This window comes from Netta rufina (genome assembly GCF_964035555.1).
Source record: "Netta rufina genome assembly, chromosome: 1".
Taxonomy (NCBI): domain Eukaryota; kingdom Metazoa; phylum Chordata; class Aves; order Anseriformes; family Anatidae; genus Netta; species Netta rufina.
In genome coordinates, this window is record NC_140123.1 from 72,648,733 (window position 1) to 72,668,818 (window position 20,086).

Consider the following 20,086-nt stretch of genomic DNA (forward strand, 5'->3'; position numbering starts at 1 on the left):
ACTGTTTTCTCAAACAAAACAAAAAATCACAGTGAATACAAGTTTTGGAAAATATTTTTTTATTATAAAATGTACAGTATATTGACCTTAACATTATAAAACACTGTAATATATCAGAGTCTTGTAAAGACCAATAATTTATAAAATGAGACCAAATTCATTGTTACTCTTTCTAGTCTCATAGTCTGATTTAAAAATATATATATAAAATATATAATGAATGATTTGACTGGAGCATCCTTAGTAGCTGGAAAAGGTTTGTTCATATGTTATGGTAACTAATGTCTGCATGTATTTTTTATTAAAATAGATCACTGTTATTGCTAAATTAGTCTTTGATTTTGAAGAGCTGATAGAAGAATGAACAGAAAGGTTAGTAATCATATTCTATAAGGCTAGATTATGTAAAAGCACTGCAGGGGATAAAGAAAAATATGTTTCTCCAACAAAATACTAAAGCACTTCTATCACTGCAGCTCATTTATTAACAGTTAATACTTCTTTGGTACTTTTAAGGTGCTTGTTGAAATAAGGAGTAGCTTTGGACTATTGACAAGAATAGACTACTTTAGGTCTCAGATGCTATTGGATAGCATGAAAAAACACGTTACACTGCCTTAACAATTTAAAGACTTTTTCCAATGCGTTAGTCTCCTCAATTTAAGTATATCTACTGCCTTCTTCTATTGCAGGGAAGTACTATCATGTTGAATACAAAAGCAATGCACTTCACATGTAAACAGAATTCATTTTTTTCTGCCCTCAGCCTTCCTGGCTTTGTTGCAGACAGTACTTTCCTTCTTATACTTCCTTGGCAGTGACTTGAACTCTAGCATCCAGCCAAAGGCATTTGTTTTAGTGTTAGAATATGTGTATGTAAGTTGTTTTCGAATCACTGCCGAGTATATTTTTAGCAGTGCATTTATAGAAGCCTGCATCCCTTTGAGAAGACTGCTGGATGACTAATGACCCCTGAGGGTGAAGAAATTTGTTTCCATACAGACGGGATTGAGCTCCTGTTGTCAGATGAGATTTGTCTGGAAGCTCCCAAGTTATTTCTGCTTTAGGAATCCCAATGGCCATACAGTTCAGTTTTACTGAATTCCCAGGCCTGGCATAGATGACAGGTGCTGGCTCACTTGTGATCCGGGGGGGATAAGCTATCACAATGACAGGCACATTCATAACAGAAGTGCCATACTCCGTGGACACCTTACACAGGTAAGTGCCCCTGTCAAATACAGAAGCCTCACGCACTGTCAGAGAGCCATTCTCCAGAAGGGAGAAGCGACCCACAGCCTGGGGGGCATCTAGGACCATCCCATTGGGCAGTGTCCAGGAAATCTGTGCCCTTTGATTTGTCTGGGTGATGCAATGGAGCTGCAGAGTTTCTCCATTGATAATGCTCACCAGGTTGTTGTACTGGTTGCTGATTTCTGGCCTGAGTCCCACCTTCAGGAAGACTACCCGTTCCACGTAACCTCCTGGGTTTCTTGCTGTACAGCGATACGTCCCAGCATCCCCTGCAGAGAGACCACTGATGTGTAAGATCCCATCCCTCTTATGGTAAAATCTGTGCAGACGGCTGCCACTCAGCACTTCAGTGCCATTGGGAAGGATCCAGCTTGTGCTGGGCTCGGGGTTCCCCTGGACTGAGCAGTTCAGATTGATGCTGTGCCCAGCAATGGCAGTGATCCTTTCATTGACAGGGTCCCTGAAGGAGGGTTTCTCCAAATGGTCTGTGATGAGGAGCTGCACAATCAGTCTTGCTTCCCCTCCTTCATTCCGCCCAATGCATATGAGCTGCACCGCATCTGTCTGCCTCACCCCTCTGATGTCCAAAGTACCATTCCGATGCACAGTGATCCTGTTTCCATAGTAGGGAGCTGGCAGGATTACTCCTTCTGGAAAAGCCCACAGGACCCGTGGAGCTGGGATTCCTTCAGCTTTGCAGTCAATAAGCTTCCGGCTGTCCCTGATGGCTGTCTCCCTCACAGATGTTATTGCATTGAGATGCCCATTGATTCTGGGAGGCTGAACGTTTACATGGATCCAAACTATTTTCCGATCTTCTCCAGCACTGTTCCGCACTACACAAGTATAGTTGCCACTGTCAGATCTTTGGGCCTTTTGGATGAGGAGGGTGCCATCCCGATACACCTGGTATTTGTCAGATAGGGCGGGAATGGGCCTGTTGGTTGGGGAAAGCCAAGTCACTTTGGGAGTAGGTTCTCCTTTGGCTTCACACGCTACTGTGACAACATCACCATAGGGTACATTAATAATGACATAAGTTTTGTTCTTGATAGTTGCAGGCTCGGCCACTACTTTGACCCGAACTTTCATCTCATCTTTCCCAATCTGGTTCTCGGCATAGCAGGTGTAGTCCCCCTCCTCCCTCAGTCCAACATCATTGAAATACAGGGTTCCATTATTAAAGACCACGTATCTCTTTGTCCGGCTGCCACTGTCATCTGACTGCATGAAGGTATTGATCATGCTGCCATCTGGGAGACCCCAGGAGATCTCAGGATTTGGTAGCCCAGTAGCTACACAGTCAACTTTCAGGTCCCCTCCATACTTGACCTTGTGGTTTTTCTCATTCTTTTGTTCTATTTTTGCTGGTTTCATCATCACATTCACTTTGAGGACCACATAGTCATCCCCAATCTTATTGCGGGCCACACACAAATAGTCTCCTGCATCTTTATCTGTAACTGAATGGACAACCAAAGTTCCATTGCTGAATACTTTGATTCTTGTCTCCAAGCTACTGCAAGGAAAGAAAAGAGAACGGGACACGAGCTGTAAAATCACATTTTAGGAGTTAGTAATTGAGTGTAACATTGGAAAAACAAACAAACAAACAAACAAATAACAACCCAACAATATGGAAAAAGCACAGGAGCATTGCTATTTTTAGATAATTAGATGGTCTGAAATGACCAAGATACTCACCACCAAAAAAAAAAAACAAATAATTCCACTCACTCATAACCAAACAAATCTACTCTGTTCCATTCATTGACTTTAATAGTATTCCTTTATTTTTGATTTTTTGACTACATGTACAGAATTCTGTAACATTCAAACATGCCATATCTGAATAATATACTCCACACAAACCTAGATGAATCATAATTATGGAGTCTGGCACTTGGGTGCCCAGTTAAAAATAAATCAATATTCCTCTGGCTCCAGGTACAACATTTTAAACCCTCTGAGCAATCTCAAAGAAGCAAAATGTTCAGACTCAATAATAAACAATAGTTAACCTCTAGTAATTTTACTTTAAAATGACCTAAGCTTTGAAATATGTGTGGGGGGAAAAAAAAAAAAAAAAAAAAAGATTTTCAATGTGCTATTGAAAAAAAGCTATTATTCCTTTCAATTTCACTGTGGAATTGGTGCATTGTGGTCAAAATTAATTTCCTCAGTAGGTCCAAGGTTTTCTCCCCAAAGAGAAGATCTACTGTATTAGAAAAGTAGTCCACACAAATCTCACGACAGTAAATGAAAGAACTATTTTGTTGCAATTGCTATGAAACATAAAATTAATTCTGGATTTTGTACTACCTATGGGCTACCCAAATATATTTTTTGTCCAATTAAAAAAAATGCTGACTACAGTCCACTATTAAGAAAGCTGTTGACAAGTGTGTATTTTGATTTCAGCACATTTCTCATCTGTCTACAATGATGAAAGAGAATTTATTGAATAGAAACTGTGTTTTCCAAAAAGTCTTAGGATATTTTTGTTGCTTTAAAGAAGTCATGTTTTACTTGATATTGTGAACATTGTAGAAGGTATTGTTTTAAGTAGAGGCTACTATGAGGTAACATTTATTTACACATTTTTAAAATGCTCATCATTACTTAAATCATATGATTTCTTTGTCCTATCTTTATAATGTGTAATGATTAGGACAGCAGATACATGAATTTCAGTGAACTCAGTTATCCTGGGGAAAAGCTGGCATCTATGCAACCCTTAATTATGCAACTAAGCACATTGGAATAAGACTTTTTGCCATCAGACTTTTTGCTATATTTACAAGAAATTGCTATAGAAGGCAAATAGTGGCAGCTTATCCTAAACACTTAAACCTGACTTTTCAATAATATTACTGTTTTCAAGAGAATTATGCTAAATTACAACTTGACCATCTTTTGATATAATTTCAAATTCTTCCTTAATGGTTTAAGACCTAACTCAAAACTCACAGAAATCAAGAATGAAGCTCACACAGATATGAATGGTCTTTTCTCTAAGTTCATACAAACTGTAATTTAGCTGCAACACCTCAAATAGTAATTTACCTGTGTAGGGAATCGATCATCCTTTTGGAAGGTAGCCTCCATAATATCCGAGGCCAGGGATCACCAGAAGCACTGCAGTCCAAATGCAGAATGCTGCCATACGTTACATCTGTCCTCTGAGGAGAGCTCCCGGTGATCTTAGCATTAGAAGCTTGCTTCTTCACATGCAGTTGAATCATTCTCCTGGCAGCTCCCACCATATTAGCGGCAATGCACTCATAAGTCCCACTGTCCTTGGGGGACACGTTGCGAATATAAAGAGTTCCATTGGGAAAAACAAACAAATTCCCATTGACAAACTGGGACGGTCGAATTTGTGTGCCATCAAAGAGCACCCAACGGATGCTAGGAGAAGGTGCTGCTTTTGCAGTGCAGTGAATGTTAATACTACTACCAAAGGGCAAGGAAATGTTCTCTTGTTTATCTTGCTGGATGATGGGTGGTAAGGCTGCAATGTGGAGCCTCACTGCAATGCTGTCAGCTCCTGCAGCATTGCTAGCTACACATTTGTATACTCCTCGGTCTGAAAAAGTCGCTTGCTTGATAGACAAGGTTCGATTTTCATGAAGCATAATCCTGCTTTCTGTGGTGGTGACTGTCTGCAAAATTTTCCTGTCTGGGAAAATCCATGAAATATGTGGGCTTGGAGTCCCACTTGCCTGACATTCCATTGCTATGGTCTCCCCAAAATAGACTGTGACATCTCGATAACGGGAAAGTAAAATTTTGGGCTGGTGGGCTACAACTGTGAGCACAATAATCATTTTATCTATGCCATGTAGGTTCTGAGCGGTGCACAAATACTGTCCATGATCCTGAAGCTGAGCATTTCGGATAAGGAAGGTACCATTTTTCAAGACTTCAAACCTTTGTAACCTGGTGTTGGCTGTCATTACAGCTCCTGGAAAGGTGAGAAGAAAGAAATAAATGGAAAATCAAAGGGTTTGTTTTTAAGACATATGTCACTGCACTGAAAAAAAGTTTATGGAAAAATATAGATTTACTTAACACTAACTACATGTACATCTTCAGATGGATCACATGACATCTTCTGACACTCTCCTTGGTCTTTGCTTTTATTACAAAACTAACCATAATAGTTTGGCAAGTCTGTACAGTGTGGGAACTTTTAAGGGCTTTGTACTTTGGGATTCCTCTTAAGTGGAGATGATACACACATCAATATTTAAGGTAGTAATGTCAACAAACCCTTATGCACAAGCTTTGTCATCATAAATTCTAACTGCTGTGAATAATCACTTGGTTGCTATTCCTCCTTCAAGAACCAAATTCATTAAATGTTAGAATTTTTCTTTTACTATGACAAATACTGCAAAAATATTTTTATCTGTAATGACTGCTTGAAATTGGTCATATTGTTTCTACAATGATTAAAATGGACATAAAATGTCATTTAGTGTTTTTCAGTGTTTTGCAATATTCCTGTAACAATCTTGCATTTCATTATATATTTATATAAAACCATTAAAAAAATAAATACTTGTACCCTTAAAACTGTGTAGAACACTTTTTTTCTCTGTCTTACCTGTAGATACTTTTGTCCAAGTAATAGAAGGCTTTGGTTCCCCTACTGCATCACAAGGGATAAGAATATCTGTTTCAGCAAGGATGGATATGCTCTGAGACACCTCTGAGATAATTTTAGGTCTTTCTTTGGGTGTCCTGAAATTGCTGGAAGATTGAATTATAGATGAATTATGTGGTGTAATGCCTCCCACATGAGGTACAGACTGAACTTTTTGATGATAGTGGACATTTTTAAGAGGCTGAACTGTAGTGAATATCTGGGGTCTTGTGCGCTGAGAATGAAAGGCTGGAGGGGTAATTTTCAAAATTGCTGGTGGTGGTGATGTTGTGGTCATGGTCTGTGGAGGCACTGCGATAACTGTAGCTTTCTGCACTGTAATCCTCGTAGGGGAGACTTGGGCAATCTTCTCATTTGTGTCTTTGGGGACTAGCTGACTAGGGACCACAGGTTTAGGATGCATACTTAAGTGAGGGAATATCCTTGTTCTGTTGAAAAGGAACGGTATTCTGGAACTGGGGTAATAGGGAATCCCTTGATTTGGTAGTCTCCCTGCTGTGCCTCTGTTATCTGGAACATAGTTATTGCCAAAATATCTTGAATTAATATTGTATCTGTTCTGACCCTGATTACCAAACTTGCTTGCAGTGAATGTATTTGTTCTGTGAAATGGAGTGGCTTGTGTTGGGGTAGTTGTCTCTCTCTGAAAGACAAAAGATTTTTTGTCCTGGATAGTATGTGCTGCATATGCTGTTATTTCTGGTTTGTTTGTGTAGTGAAGAGGCTGTTGTGTTATAAAATAACGAAATGAGCCTTGTGTTACAATATATGGAGGCTTCAGTGTGCCTCTTACTGGAACATGCTTTGGAGGCACAACAGGCAGTCTTTGGTTTAGGCTTGGTATCATTCCAGCAGGTGGATGGGGAAGGTTTGGGCTTAGCAATAAACTGTTGTTTGACCTGCTACTGTACATCTCTTTGAATCGCTCCTCTTTAGACTGTATGCTAATCCTATTTTGGCTAGAGAAAGGAGTAGGGTATACATTCTGTCTTGAGCTCACTCCCATTCTGTCACCTTCTGCTTCAACTTGTTTTGTTTCTGACAACCTTTCTTGACTGAAGGCATTACTGCCCTTGGTGGTATAATGAAGAGAAGGATATGAAGTGCTTGAAATAGATGGTGGAAGAGTAGGAAGTTTTGTAAATGGAATAAAGACAGTGGGTGTATTTGGAGGCTTTTCAGCTGTCTGCAAAATGCCATGTGACATAGCTTCCTTTTTATCCAAGGAAGATGGTTTTGCCCCAGTCTCAGAAGCAACAGATTTCTTTGTTTCTATAAATGAAAAAGTTTGAGTTTCCATAGTGCTGAAGGAGGACAAAGTCAGCATTTCTTGCTGCTGAGGTGGCTCAGTTACTGCTGGTGTTTTTAAAGTTACTGTGGGTGTCCACGTCTCCTCTGAAACTGAGACATCCTTAAAAACTTCCACTGTGCCAAAAGGAATAGTTAAGTCTGTCATAGTGGGATACATCAGCTGGAATGTTCCAGCAGTGGTTTCATTAACCACAACTTCTGAGTCAAAAAGGATGGGCTCTTGAGATTCTGAGTAAACAGATTTTGTAGATGATATCAAGCTGTTCCTATGCTCAATGGTAGCTCTACTTGATTGTTCTGCCTCACCATCTGTAGCTTTAGAATCTTCTTCAAGGCCCTTCCCTTCAGATATACTGTCTGACAAATGGTATTTTGGCACTTTATTTTGCTGTGGTTTCAGAGGTGTACTTGACTCTTTTGTGGGAACTGTGCTATATACAATGTATGATGATAAAACTGTGATAGGTTCAGTCACTGGAAGTGCCATGTTTTCAGGAGCAGCAGAGAGAGTCACATGTTTTCCTTCGGGTGGAGAAGCAGTAGGCCTAAAGAAAGAAGCTGTGGCCACCTCTCTGATTTTGGTTGTTTTCTCTAGCACAACTGGATCGGTAACTGATGAAGGGGTGAATTCCATATGCTCCTCTTCCTTAGCCTGTATTTTCACACTGTTTTTAAGATCAACGTGTTCAAGAACTGCAGAGGAAGTTTTGGTCACAGCTTCAACTGTAGATGTTCTTGGAATGGCAGGCACTGCCTCTGTGATTGAAACAACAGGGTGGAAAGGCTTTGTTCTTTGTCGGATTCTATTTGGCCTCAATCTCCTTCTCCCATAAGGCCTTTTCCTAGCATGCTGAGTAACATGTGAAGGTGTGGTCTTTCTATAGGATGGTGTTGTTGTGGCCACAGTGGTCAGTCTACTGATGGAAGCAGCAGATATCTCTTCTGTTTTTTTATGAGGAGCATTAGTGCTTGTAAAAATGAATGTGGGGTCTGGTTTTGAAGCCAGGTTCTGTTCTCTTCCATGATAACTCTCTGCATAACTGCTGGGTGTGCTTTCTTGAGTCACTGTATCCCTGTGGGTCTCTGGTTCTTCCTTGCTCATGGATATGACAGCTGGAAAACTTGTACTTAAGTCTGCTATTTTCATCTGACCTGTGGATACTTCTGTGTGCTGATGTATCAAGTCATTGCTTTTTTCTGTAACAAATGGAGAAAGAGATGATGAAATGGCAGTAGCACCTACAGAATCTGTTGGGATGATATCATCCAGCTGAGTAGGCATTATGTTGTCAACGCTCATCTGATCCACTTCATTTAACTTCTCACTTGTCTCCAACATGCTATGAGGATCTACAGTCTGAGATTCAGCTAGGACAGTAGCATCAAGTGGTAGCTCAGCAAAAGCAGAATTTTCCTCTGATGTAGAAGATACAGTTGCATCTGCATTTTCCACTATGAATGGACTGCTCTGAATATTAGGAAAGCTAGTTACTGTTTCTTTGGTTAGAGGTTCTTCAGTGACAGTCTGAATATTTTCTTTGACTACAAAAGAATCGGTCCTGTCATCCTGACGCTGTTGACCTTGGGGTTGCACAGTTGCAGACAGAGGAGTCAAATATGGACCTGATACAGGGATCTCTACAGAGTATGTACTTGCAGGTGTTTCTAAAACCCTGTAGTCAGGAAAAGGTTCAGTTTCTGACCCTGTTAATATGGGCTGGACTGAAAATACTTTACTGCTGTCGGAAACAGTGACTGAGAATGGCTCATCTTCACCCAGTGGTGATGCATCAGCAGAGGAATCTACCACATCAGCTGCTGTCTCTGAAGGCAGAGGGCTGGCTACCAGATGAGGGACAGGAGTAGTTTTCTGCATGAATGATGGAAATGCCATTGTTACAGAAATGGCTGTAGCTGTAGTTGTTCTAGGGAGATTCTTCCCACGGACTTTTGCCAAAATGTCAGCCCAATGCTGTGGATTAATCTGTTTGCTTGCCATATTAATTCTCCTTCGAGATTCAAACACTCTCCGGCCTTCTGCAACATTGCTGTCTTGGGTTCTATCAGTACCTTTCCAAATTTTCATTTTCCTTCTGCCTTTCTTTCCCTTTTTAATTTGAGCCTCTGGCACCTGGTCACTTTTTTGTTTAAAGGATACTTCACGATCTTTCAGGTGGTTCTTTCTGCGTGGGAACTCATCCACCCCTCCTGTCCCTGATCCCTCTCCATCATCTATGACCCGCCCTCTTGTTTTTGATGAACTTTTTGAGCCTGGGCGCTTTTTCAGTTTTATCCTTTTAAATGACCTGTCAGACACCATTTTATTTACTGTAACCTTTACAGCAAACTGATCTGATCCCTGCTGATTGACAGCCACACATCTGTAATGGCCACTGTCACTAACGTGGCTTTTTGGAATAAGCAAAGTACCATTGTCCAACATATATCCTTTTGAAGAGTTCAATAAATCATTGAGTATCTGGCTGTTTGGAAGAATCCAGCTTAACTGTGCCTCTGGGATGGCAATTGCACTGCAAGGCAAAACTATTGGATCTCCAACATTTTTATCAACCCTCACTATATCTGTATCAGATATCTGAATAGCTGGAGGCTGCACAAGAAGTCTGTAAGCCCTAATGTCCATATCATCTCTCACTTGGGCAATGCAATAGTACAAACCAGTATCAGTATAACTCACTGGTTTGATTACTAGCTGACCACTGCTATGAATAGAAAACCTACTGTCTTTCTGATTAAATGGTGCCTGCAGTTTAGTCCCATCTGGAAGGAGCCACTGAATGAAAGGACTCTCAGAGGCTCTCACGTTGCAGCTCAGCTGACACTCTGATCCTTCCATGATACTCTGTGCTGTCCTTGTGCTCTGATTTTGCTCTATCATTACCCAGCTTCTCTGCTGCCTGGTGTCTTTGGTATGAATTACCTGAGAAAACACAGTAAAAAAAGACAGCACCACTTTTTTCCCTGTACTTTGGCGCCTGTTTAACTGCATACTTATAAGAGGTTGCATCACCCAGGAAGGCTCAGCCATTATTTGAGCTTTGACACCCGTGTAATAAAGAGCATCATAATCTGAGCCTTGCTTGTACCGATAGCTTATTTTAGGTTCTTTGCTGAGCATAAGTTCCCTCTCTAATTTGACAGGCACTTCACTATAGTAAGCAATAAGCTTCCACAATTTCTCATAGTTCTCTCGATTCATTGGACATTCAAAATCCAGTGAAATTGTAGCATTTATATCAATCTCCTGAGTCTGGATTTGATTCCACTGAATTTTGGTAGAGCCTGTTGGTTTCTTTATTTCACAGTTCAGATGCACTACATTGCCATGCTCATCAGTCATATTTAATGTAATGTTCCACGGAGAGGACTGAAGCTCTACCAGAGGGAGTTCATAACTGTCACCATCTTCTTCATCTTGAGTGCTGCTATTATGCCTTAATGAGGACTGAATGATAGGTTTCCTACAGGAAATATCTTTCAAGTTTTGGATATCTTCTTTCTGCAGCTGTTTTGGGCTGTTGCACTTAGGGCAGAGCTGTCCCCCTTCATAGGCTTTGTCCTTTTTGCATTTTAGAACACCTGGAAGCCAAAACAAACAAAAAAGGACAGGTAAGCTGTAGAATCGTGTCCCAGAGTTAGCAAACTCTCAGGAGTGCCAAATGGACTGCATGAGATAAACATTATGCCACGTGACATACAAGCAAGGTGTTTTAAAATGTTGCCTCTTTATTTTCACAGTTGAACAGGCCTGTTTCTCCAACTGACTGTAGTTTCTTCTGACTTTAATGAGAAGTTTGAATGCTCCATCCTTCTGAAAATTAGTTTCACTGCCTCTGAATAAAATGACCAGAAATTGAAGTGTTCAGAGCAACATTTTAGAAGTTTGTTAATATTTATGCTGTATAAAAAGTCTGTATGCGTACAGTGACAACCTACCCATCTATCTTTTGGACACAAATTTAAGAGAACAGAGTCCTCTCAGCTTTCAAAAATGCAGCATTTGCCTGAGAAATGCTGGATTTCCTCATTAAATAATTCAGGAGGCTTTTTATTTTTCTCTATTCATTAACAGTAATACTGGCAATATACAAAAAATTCTACTGTATCTACCAAAACGTGCTGATTATTTCCTACACTTACAAGCGATTTGACAGCAGAAAAAAAAAAAAAAAAAAAAAAAAAAGAAAGCACTTCTTCCTTGACCTCTGAAACAACTGCAAATTCTGTAAATATAAAATAAAGATTAAACAGAGGAGTATTAAAACAGGAAATTATATCCTTGACTCCTTGCTTCTACCAATGCCAGAAGGATTCTTGTCTGCCAAACGACAGCCATGTATTTATGTTTAACTTGCGCTGCTTACTACAATGTCAAAGTTGTCTTTCATATTTAGTTTGTAAATATGCTATATTGTAGTTTTTCTAGGAATACGTGTTATGCTGATTGCTCCTGAGGAATGAGGGATCTTTGAATGAATGAACAATAAGGTGGATTCTAACATAAAATTCTAGGACAAGGGGAAAAAAAACTGGCAAAATTTCGTAACCTTTTTGAAAAGGAAAATATATGCTTTGCCAGTCTGACATATTGTAATATATAAGTGAACCAGTCTACCACGTGCAGATTCAAATATGATGCTTCAAAGACAAGGAAAGTGCATTTCATGACAGAACTGGCACACAACCAGCTTGGCAGATGCCACACTGGTCTGAGGAACATTACTGTGTTTCAAAGAGCACTTCTATCACTCTCTGACAAAATTCCCAAAGAAGTCAATGTTATAGTTTTATAAAAATACTAAAATTGTCATGCATGAAAGTGGCATGGAGTAATTCTCCTCTTTCCAAAAATCACCACCATTTTAATGCAGAAAATAAATCAAATAAAAACAGTAACAAGCCATCACTGTACAGGGAAAGGACATTCATCTAATATTTCATCATTATTACTTAGAGTGCATCTTTGGTACACTTAGCATATCCACTCATATGATCAAGGAGAGCATATAAGAAGATTAAAGTGTAAATTACATAAATATAATACCTAAACTGGATACCTCGAATATCAGTTCAATCAGGGACACTTACACTACTCATTAAAGTACCACGCATCCCTAAAACTACTGTTCTATAGCTATGTACAAAAATGCCATGAATTAGATATCCTAAGACAACAAGACCCATCGTCATCCACTACTTATGCTCCAAATCATTACATAAACCTTGTGACTCCAGAACTCATCTGAAACATCTTCAGTTGCAATTCAATGACTATTTCCTCTTAAGAGTCTATCAGCAGATCTGGTGTAACACCCATCCCTCTGGCCTGCTATACCAAACACTTAGCTACCTGACATGGGACACTGGTGGACTCAAATGCCTAAACTGAAAACAGACATACAAAAAAAAAAACTATTTAGCAGACTCCTGATCTAAGCACTGTGATTCTTACCTCACATCTAAGCCTAAATTAATCATAGAATGATTTATGTTGGAAGGGACCTTAAAAACCATCTAATTCCAAACCCTCTGCCATGGGCAGGGACACCTTCCTCCAGACCAGGTTGCTCAAAGCCCCATCCAACCTGTCTTGAACACTTTCAGGGATGGGGAATCCACAGCTCCTCTAGACAACCTGTTCCAGTGCCTCACCACACTCAGTGTCAAGAATTTCTTCCTTATATCTAATCTAAGCTTTTTTATTATTATTATTATTATTAGATTAAAGCCATTTTAGTTTAAAGCAACAAAAGCAGACCTTCCTCTGAAAAAGGAGCAGGACTGTAGGTGTTCTCTGAAAATACTGAAAACAGATTGCTTCCCTTAGAAAAGTAAGGTGTGGTCAATGAAGAAACACTAATAGACAAAAAGGACGCATGAATAACAGCCTTAAAGCTAAAAGCCTGAAGTTAAAGAACTCTTCTGAGAATTTGGAAATCTCATTTCCATTTCTTCCTTAGACAACATAGTGCACATAGACATCACGTAAGTAATGATTCACAAGAAATAACAAATTTATTCATATGCAGAACAGGGGAAACAATATCAAACATTATAAGTTGAAGAGACTTTGGTAATTTTATTCTTACCTCCAGAAACTTCATTCCATTCAAGGAACCACTTTAAGCTGCAGTCACAAACCCATGGATTCCCATGAAGGTAAAGATTCTCTAGTAGTGGCATACCCTGAAACATCTCTTCAGGCAAGGTTCTAATAGCATTTTCAGATAGGTAGAGATGTCTTACTGTTGACAGTTTGAAATAATCAAGGACCATAAATGTTGAAAAGGTGTGTGGGTGAAGCTGCTGGAGCAAATTTCCCTCCAAGTGGACCAATCTCAGAGAAGTTAATCCATTAAAAGCATTTGGATGAATAAACTCGATTCTGTTGTGGTCCACGTGCAGTCTCATTAAACTTGAAAGTCCATGGAGGGTTTGGCCAGTTATGACTTTCAATTTATTGTAACTAATTTTGAAAACCTTTAAAAAAAAATAAAGAGAGAGGGAGATTAATTTGTATTTAAATCCAAACAGAATAACAAACATTCAGTTTTCCTCCCATTCAAATATCATTTGCACCACTGAAAAATGATATGCTGGTCAAAAGAGGGAGAACACAAATGAACATTAGTTAGCTTTATCAAGTATGACATAGGTATAGTTAACAGAATTCCAATATTATTTTTGAGGGGGAGGAATGGTACCTTAATCCTAGGAAAGACACTAAAAAAACAATCAAACAAACAAAAAAAAAAAACACAAACTTGTTTTTGTCTTCAGCTACTTACTGAAGTTAGAATTTGGGAAATTTAGAAAGACCTGAGCATTACCTGTAGAGAGACGAGATCTTTCAAAGCACCATTAGGTATATTCTGAATGTCATTTCCATGTATCATAAGCAATTCCAGTTTTGTAAGTCCTGCAAAGGAGTTTTCATATATAGACTGTATACTGTTAAACCTGGAAAAAAAATCACAAAATGTGTAGTTACATTTCAAACACTGACTATCATGGATGGCAAAAGTAAAATTAGTATAACCTAACTATCAAGAAAACTTGGATGGATCTTAGTGCACTGTCAAAGAGCCAGAAGGTACTGAAACATTTTTACAAGGCCAAGTATAGTTAGTTCATGTTTACATTAAAAGTTCTTTTAAATCAATTTGTGGCACTTTAACCATAATTTAAAACTAAGAGTAATAAATAGGCGTTTAAGTTCTAGTAGTTGTCAGTATGTTTTTCCATGCAGCTTACTTTATGGAATGGCAATAAATTAATGGCCTGTATCCAACCAATGATGCTATGGAGCCTGGCAAACTAGACATGCTGCAATGTTGCCAAAACAGCATCTAACAATAAATGAATAAAGACTTGGACAGAGGACATTAAAAATGGATATCTCCCAAACAGCAAGAGAAGCAGGAAGTCACATCATTCTTACCTTACTGATACATTTAATTGGCTGCGTCAACTAATTATCTAGGTACTGAACTTTCAACTATATAATTTGAGCCCAGGAACTCCTTTTAGAGAAGTAATAAGAAAATCAACTTATTGAAAACAATCAGTTTCACTTAGGACTAGCAAGGCAGGTTTTATTTGCCAATATGGAAGCCTTAAATTTGGCTGCCTAGATCTGCATTTGGGTTTTCCATATGTAGATATAAAATTAGACATATGAGCTAATCTGGGCATGAAGACTCTGAATTAAGCATCCAATTTTAAATATCTTTTCCTATTTTTAATACTTTCTTTCTAGACACGAAGGGAAGATAGAGACAGAAATTAAAATACTTTGGTTATGAAGGAAATACTTTTAAATTTTCATTGTTATCTATCTGAAGATTTTGAACTTGCTAAAAAATTGGACATACGTTTTGATATTTTTAGTCCTACTACAGATCTCCCAGGTTTATAGCAGTAATCCTATTAAAATTCCTTATGTTTACATGAGACATTCTAAAAAAAATACAAACTTCTCTAAATATGATTTTTTCCTAAATTATTTCCAGATAAGAAAATTAGCTTTACCTCTTAAATATACAGCAACTTGAAACAAAAGGATTCTAAAAACACTTCTCAAAAATGAAAGAAATGCAACAGATAAGTAAGAATGTTTCTTCTTGGAAGAGGAGACAACTCAGAAAGTGTAATTTTTAGTGACAAAAATACAAAAAAAAATGGAAAGGGCTTTTATACTAGCAGTATCAAATAATTTACTTAATTTACTTAAAAACTGGATAGAACTTCCAAAATGTCTACACAATTTAGAAGCTTACACACCCATTTTCAAAACCAATTTAAGGATAGAATTTGTCATAGAATATTTATATATAGGGGAGAGGTGACTGTAAATATGCGTGGTTTTGACTGTGGAGAGGAAAAGGAGGGCAGTTTGATATATTCTACAAAGACAGAATTTATAAAGAAATATGACATTAGGCAGGCTTCAAAGAGAGCTCGAAATTAATGAGACTAAAGCCATGGAAATAAATTAATGTTGTTTGGATAAGATCTGGCATGTTTGTATGAAATTGTACTGAAGGTGAAGTTTGCAGTGAAGAGATTACACATTTTCAGTACCATCATAGCCTATGGTGTTCCTGAGATTTTATTTCTTTAAATTTTATCATATTTTCTCAGCTTCAGAGTTAGCAAGATAACTAGACATAAATATCACAGAGAGCTCCAAAGAGACCATATAATTATAATTCTGACTACCATGAGCTTTACTATACACAAAGAAAATGAAGAGGAAGAGACATCGGTTTCTATGGCAGGTTGTGTACGAGTTGAAGATCACAGAAACAAGGACATGGATTACTGGTCACACTCAAAAATATTTTCATTTCCCAGTAAAGAGGCATATAAGGCCACTTGAAGGCATACCTGCTGGTGGATAGCATTTGGCCACTCTGTGTTGCAGATTCTTTGGCAACAGCTTTTCAATGAAGCTGCTTAAATGACTCCCTTTGGAACCATGTGTGTTTATGTTAAGACTAAATCACATGAATTTGTGTATGAAATTTTATTTTCTCAGAGGGGACCATAAGTAACTAAACTGATGGCAGATGGCCTGAAAGAAATATAGCGAACATTCCTCACACTGCAAAATGTTGTAAGGCTGACCCAGTTGGACATTTGATCTGTACTATAGAAATTACATAGTTATGTATCATTCTAGTAATACTTCCACTGATTTGACTATGAGCCACTGGGATGACTGAAAAAAATGGAATGAAAATACAGATTTTTGTAATACAGTTTTACTGAGTGCAGGGGTATTGTGAGACTAAAATCAGACTTTAGGTGGATAAAGTACTGGTGGATAGACATTTTAACTACAGAGGAGCAAATAAATTAATGTCCCTACTACATGTATTAGTCATAGCATGAACATTTGCAAATTACAGGCCCTGTGGCTAGGGAAGGAGTTCATAACAGGTAGAGAGATGGTTCTGCTACCAAGCAGAAGAGGACTGAGACTCTTTTGCCATGCTATGTCATACAATGGCCATACACAGCATTTTTGTGATATGCAGCCTACCAACTGTCCCTGCCTTCTCATCTCAGAGAAATGTAGGCTGGAAATACTCTGGCAGAGGAAGGTGATTTGGAGCCTGAGCTCCCTCACCCCAAAACATTGCTGTCTGCTTATATTGCACTTAAATTCTTAGGAAACAAAACAAAGAAAGAAAAGAAAAATAAACAAACAAAAAAACAACAACTTCAAAGGTTATGGAATAACTAGTCTTTACTGTATTGTTTTAATATATGTTACTTCATTGTGCTCCAAAATCCTACCTGCTTCTATTAGATAATTCTAGTTCTTCTGCATTTTTTTGTATCAGATATAATAATCAACATCTAGTAGAAATCCTCCCATAGTAGGTTTAATTCAATATAGTTTATAAACACTGTAAGACTACATGCACTATTTGCCAGTAAGAACTGACACCATCATATAAAACTTATTTGAAAGTATTACAAAATTTCATTTGAAATATCAGGGCTACACTAAAACTTCCTTCATGCCAGTAATAGTAGTGTTTGAAATACAGAGTGTGGAAGTAACCACCCATCTCTGCAATTCCACTTAAAAAGTACACACAAAGATCCTGGTATGCCGCACACGTGAAGCATTCCAAGATTCAACACCAAGAACATGAAACTGTTTGCTACAAACTGCAATACAAACCCAAAATTGATCCTTTCCACATGTTTAGAAATCCTTGCTGGCACAGCTGCTAAAGACCTAAATGTGCAGTGGACTTCGGTGGGGACGTAGCAGGCGCAGGGGTGGGGGCAGGCCAGGGCACCCGGCGGGAGCCCCAGCGTCAGGATCAGCACCACGGAGAGTGCCCCCACCGCAGCCCTCTCCCGCATCTTGTCGGCTCGCCTCGCCTCACTCCTCCTGGGATGGCCAGGGGTCACGAGCAACAGATGACAGCAACGATGACAAAGGGAGACAGAGAGAAGAAACAAAGATTTTTTTAATACTTTTGAAATGCTCTGTTTACCATGAGATGCTCTGCAGAGTCCCAGAAGGTCTGTAGACAATTGCGGCTAAGTTCAATCGGGAAGAGTTTTTATTTCGTCCAAGTCGCTTGCTACTTCAAAGTCAACTTTTTCCCTATAATTCATTTCAGTACCCATCCTACAAAAGTTATGCTGTCTTCTTGTGGTAGTAACTTTTGAAGGTTTGCTCTATATGCCAAAGGCAGCTTTTGTCTCACCTACAAATTAGAAAACTTCAAGGGAAGCATCTAGTTCAGGTGAGTTGCCATGGCTCCCTCTACAGTCAATCAACAAGAGAGAAGCAAACCATATTCACCAGAAGGTAATATCAGGTATTTACCCCATCAGGTAACTACCTAGAAATAGAACAGATCAGCCTCCTTAGGTCCCTAACTAGCTAACTCTCCTAGCCAAGCTACCTAATTTTTAGACCATCTACTAACTTCCAGGAGGGTAAAACCAGGCTGAACATTCATAATGTACATGGGAAATAGTAACATTGAGAGAGGCAGGGAGTGAAAGAAAGTAAGAATTGGTTGAACACAGATCTGGACTGTGTCATTTACTGTGCTATGCTGGGCATGCTTTTACCCTGTAATCTTAACCAAACAGGAGCTATGAATGCTCAGAATTGATAGAAGTTGACAATTGATTTAGAAACATAAGCACAGGCCTCCAAGGAAATGTAAACAAGAAAGTCTGTATTTATAACCTTGCCATGTCTATCAACACCGAGGTTCAGATTTTCAGAACTGTGTCTAAACCGTATGACGAGACTCATGGAGAGTTGTTCAAAAAGGCACACTACGCTGGAACAAACCCAAAATGCTACTGTTATTGAGCACTAGCCATTTCTGAAAATAAAGCCATTTTGTAGATGTCTAATTACAGATTAAGCAACTCAACTTGGGAGAAGTTAGTTTGAAATATCCTTATCTACCATGAGAAGAACTTGAGCTCTTCAGATTAAAGCCATGCAAGAATGCAGGCTACTATTAGAAGCAGAGATTTGGTAGTCTCGCTCTTGTGTAACAGTGTGACAAGGAGGGAAAGACATTCAGTTCTACTAGAGATTATTAGTTCCATTAGTTATTGCTTTTAGTATAAAAGTCAGATTTTTTCAGATCTGCTAGCAACAAGACACACATTTTTTTTGTAAGAGCATCATGTGCAAGCTATTACAGTTCAAAGGAGAGGCTCATCGGCATGAAGAAGTTTCTCAAATATCTGTGGTCAAGTTAATGAGACACTTACCATTCTTTACAAAGAAAAATAGCCTTTAATTTGTTTGGAGAACATTCAGGTGCCGTTTTCCTTAAGGTTCTCTTTCATAAAAAAACAAGCTTTCAAGAACATCCTACCCACACCAGTCCCGTTTGGGCGGGGGCACCGAGCCTCACCGAAGGAGCTCCTTTGCACAAAGGAAGCGATGCCTGGGGCAGCCTCCCAGCGTCCCAGCCGAAGCCTCCCCTCCGCACCTTTGCCACCGGGGACCCCTCGGGGGCGCGGCCGCACTGGCTGCGCGCCTCCGCCCGGGGGCGCCCTACGCGCACCCCTACGCGCCGCCTGCCGGCTCCCCCTCCGCCGCCGCGCAGCGTGGCAGCCCCCCCAGTCCCCCCAACCCCTTTATTATTTTTTTTTTTCTCTTCACCGCGGGCAGATGCTTCCCATTATGGAAGAATTTCCCCTCCAGGCTGAGCGGCCGGACGCCGACACCCCGCGGCACGGCCCCGCGGGGGTCTCCCGCCCCCTCCTCCGTCCTCCCCTCGGCACGGAGCCCCCTCTTCCATCACCACACCCCCCTAACACATGGAGCCGCTCCCAAGCCCCCTCCCCTGACACCCCCGTTCCCCCGACTCCTTACCTGCGGCCGGGCGCGGCGCTCTCAGCGGGCGCAGCCCGCCGCTCCCATGCCCCCGGGGGGCTTCGCGGCGGGGGGGCGGCTACCTGGCACGGCCCCGGGGCCCCTCCGGCAGCGGCCGGCCGAGGCTCATGGCAGCCCGCGGCGCCCCGCCGCCCCGCAGCCTTAGGGCTCCTCATCGCCCGTCATTTTGCAGAAGCCGCCGCCGTGATTTGGTGCCCCCGAAACGCGCATAAACCAGGCGGGGCGGTACCGTGCCGGGGGGGCGTGTAAGGGGGGAGGAGGGGAGCGGGTTGGGGCTACTCCTTTCAGAGCTGTGCCCCGATCCCCCCCGCGGGCTGCTGGGGGGCTCCGCGGTCCCTCAGCGCCGTCTGAAGCCGAGCCCGTCCGTCGGGGGGCGAGCAGGAGGACGGGAGAGGGCAGAGGGTCCCCACCGCTTGCCGGGATGC

General features: G+C 40.4%; 1 protein-coding gene across 1 annotated transcript; it reads right to left on the reverse strand.

The window, feature by feature from the left end:
- Positions 1–861: 861 nt before the first annotated feature.
- Positions 862–19,816, reverse strand: MXRA5 (matrix remodeling associated 5; the record flags this gene model as incomplete). The annotated part of the gene is made up of 7 exons (XM_084291535.1): positions 862–2,773; positions 4,321–5,221; positions 5,867–10,837; positions 13,348–13,738; positions 14,089–14,218; positions 17,457–17,672; positions 19,641–19,816. The coding sequence occupies 7 exons, from the start codon at positions 19,814–19,816 to the stop codon at positions 862–864; spliced, it is 8,697 nt and encodes a 2,898-aa protein (XP_084147661.1).
- Positions 19,817–20,086: the final 270 nt, after the last annotated feature.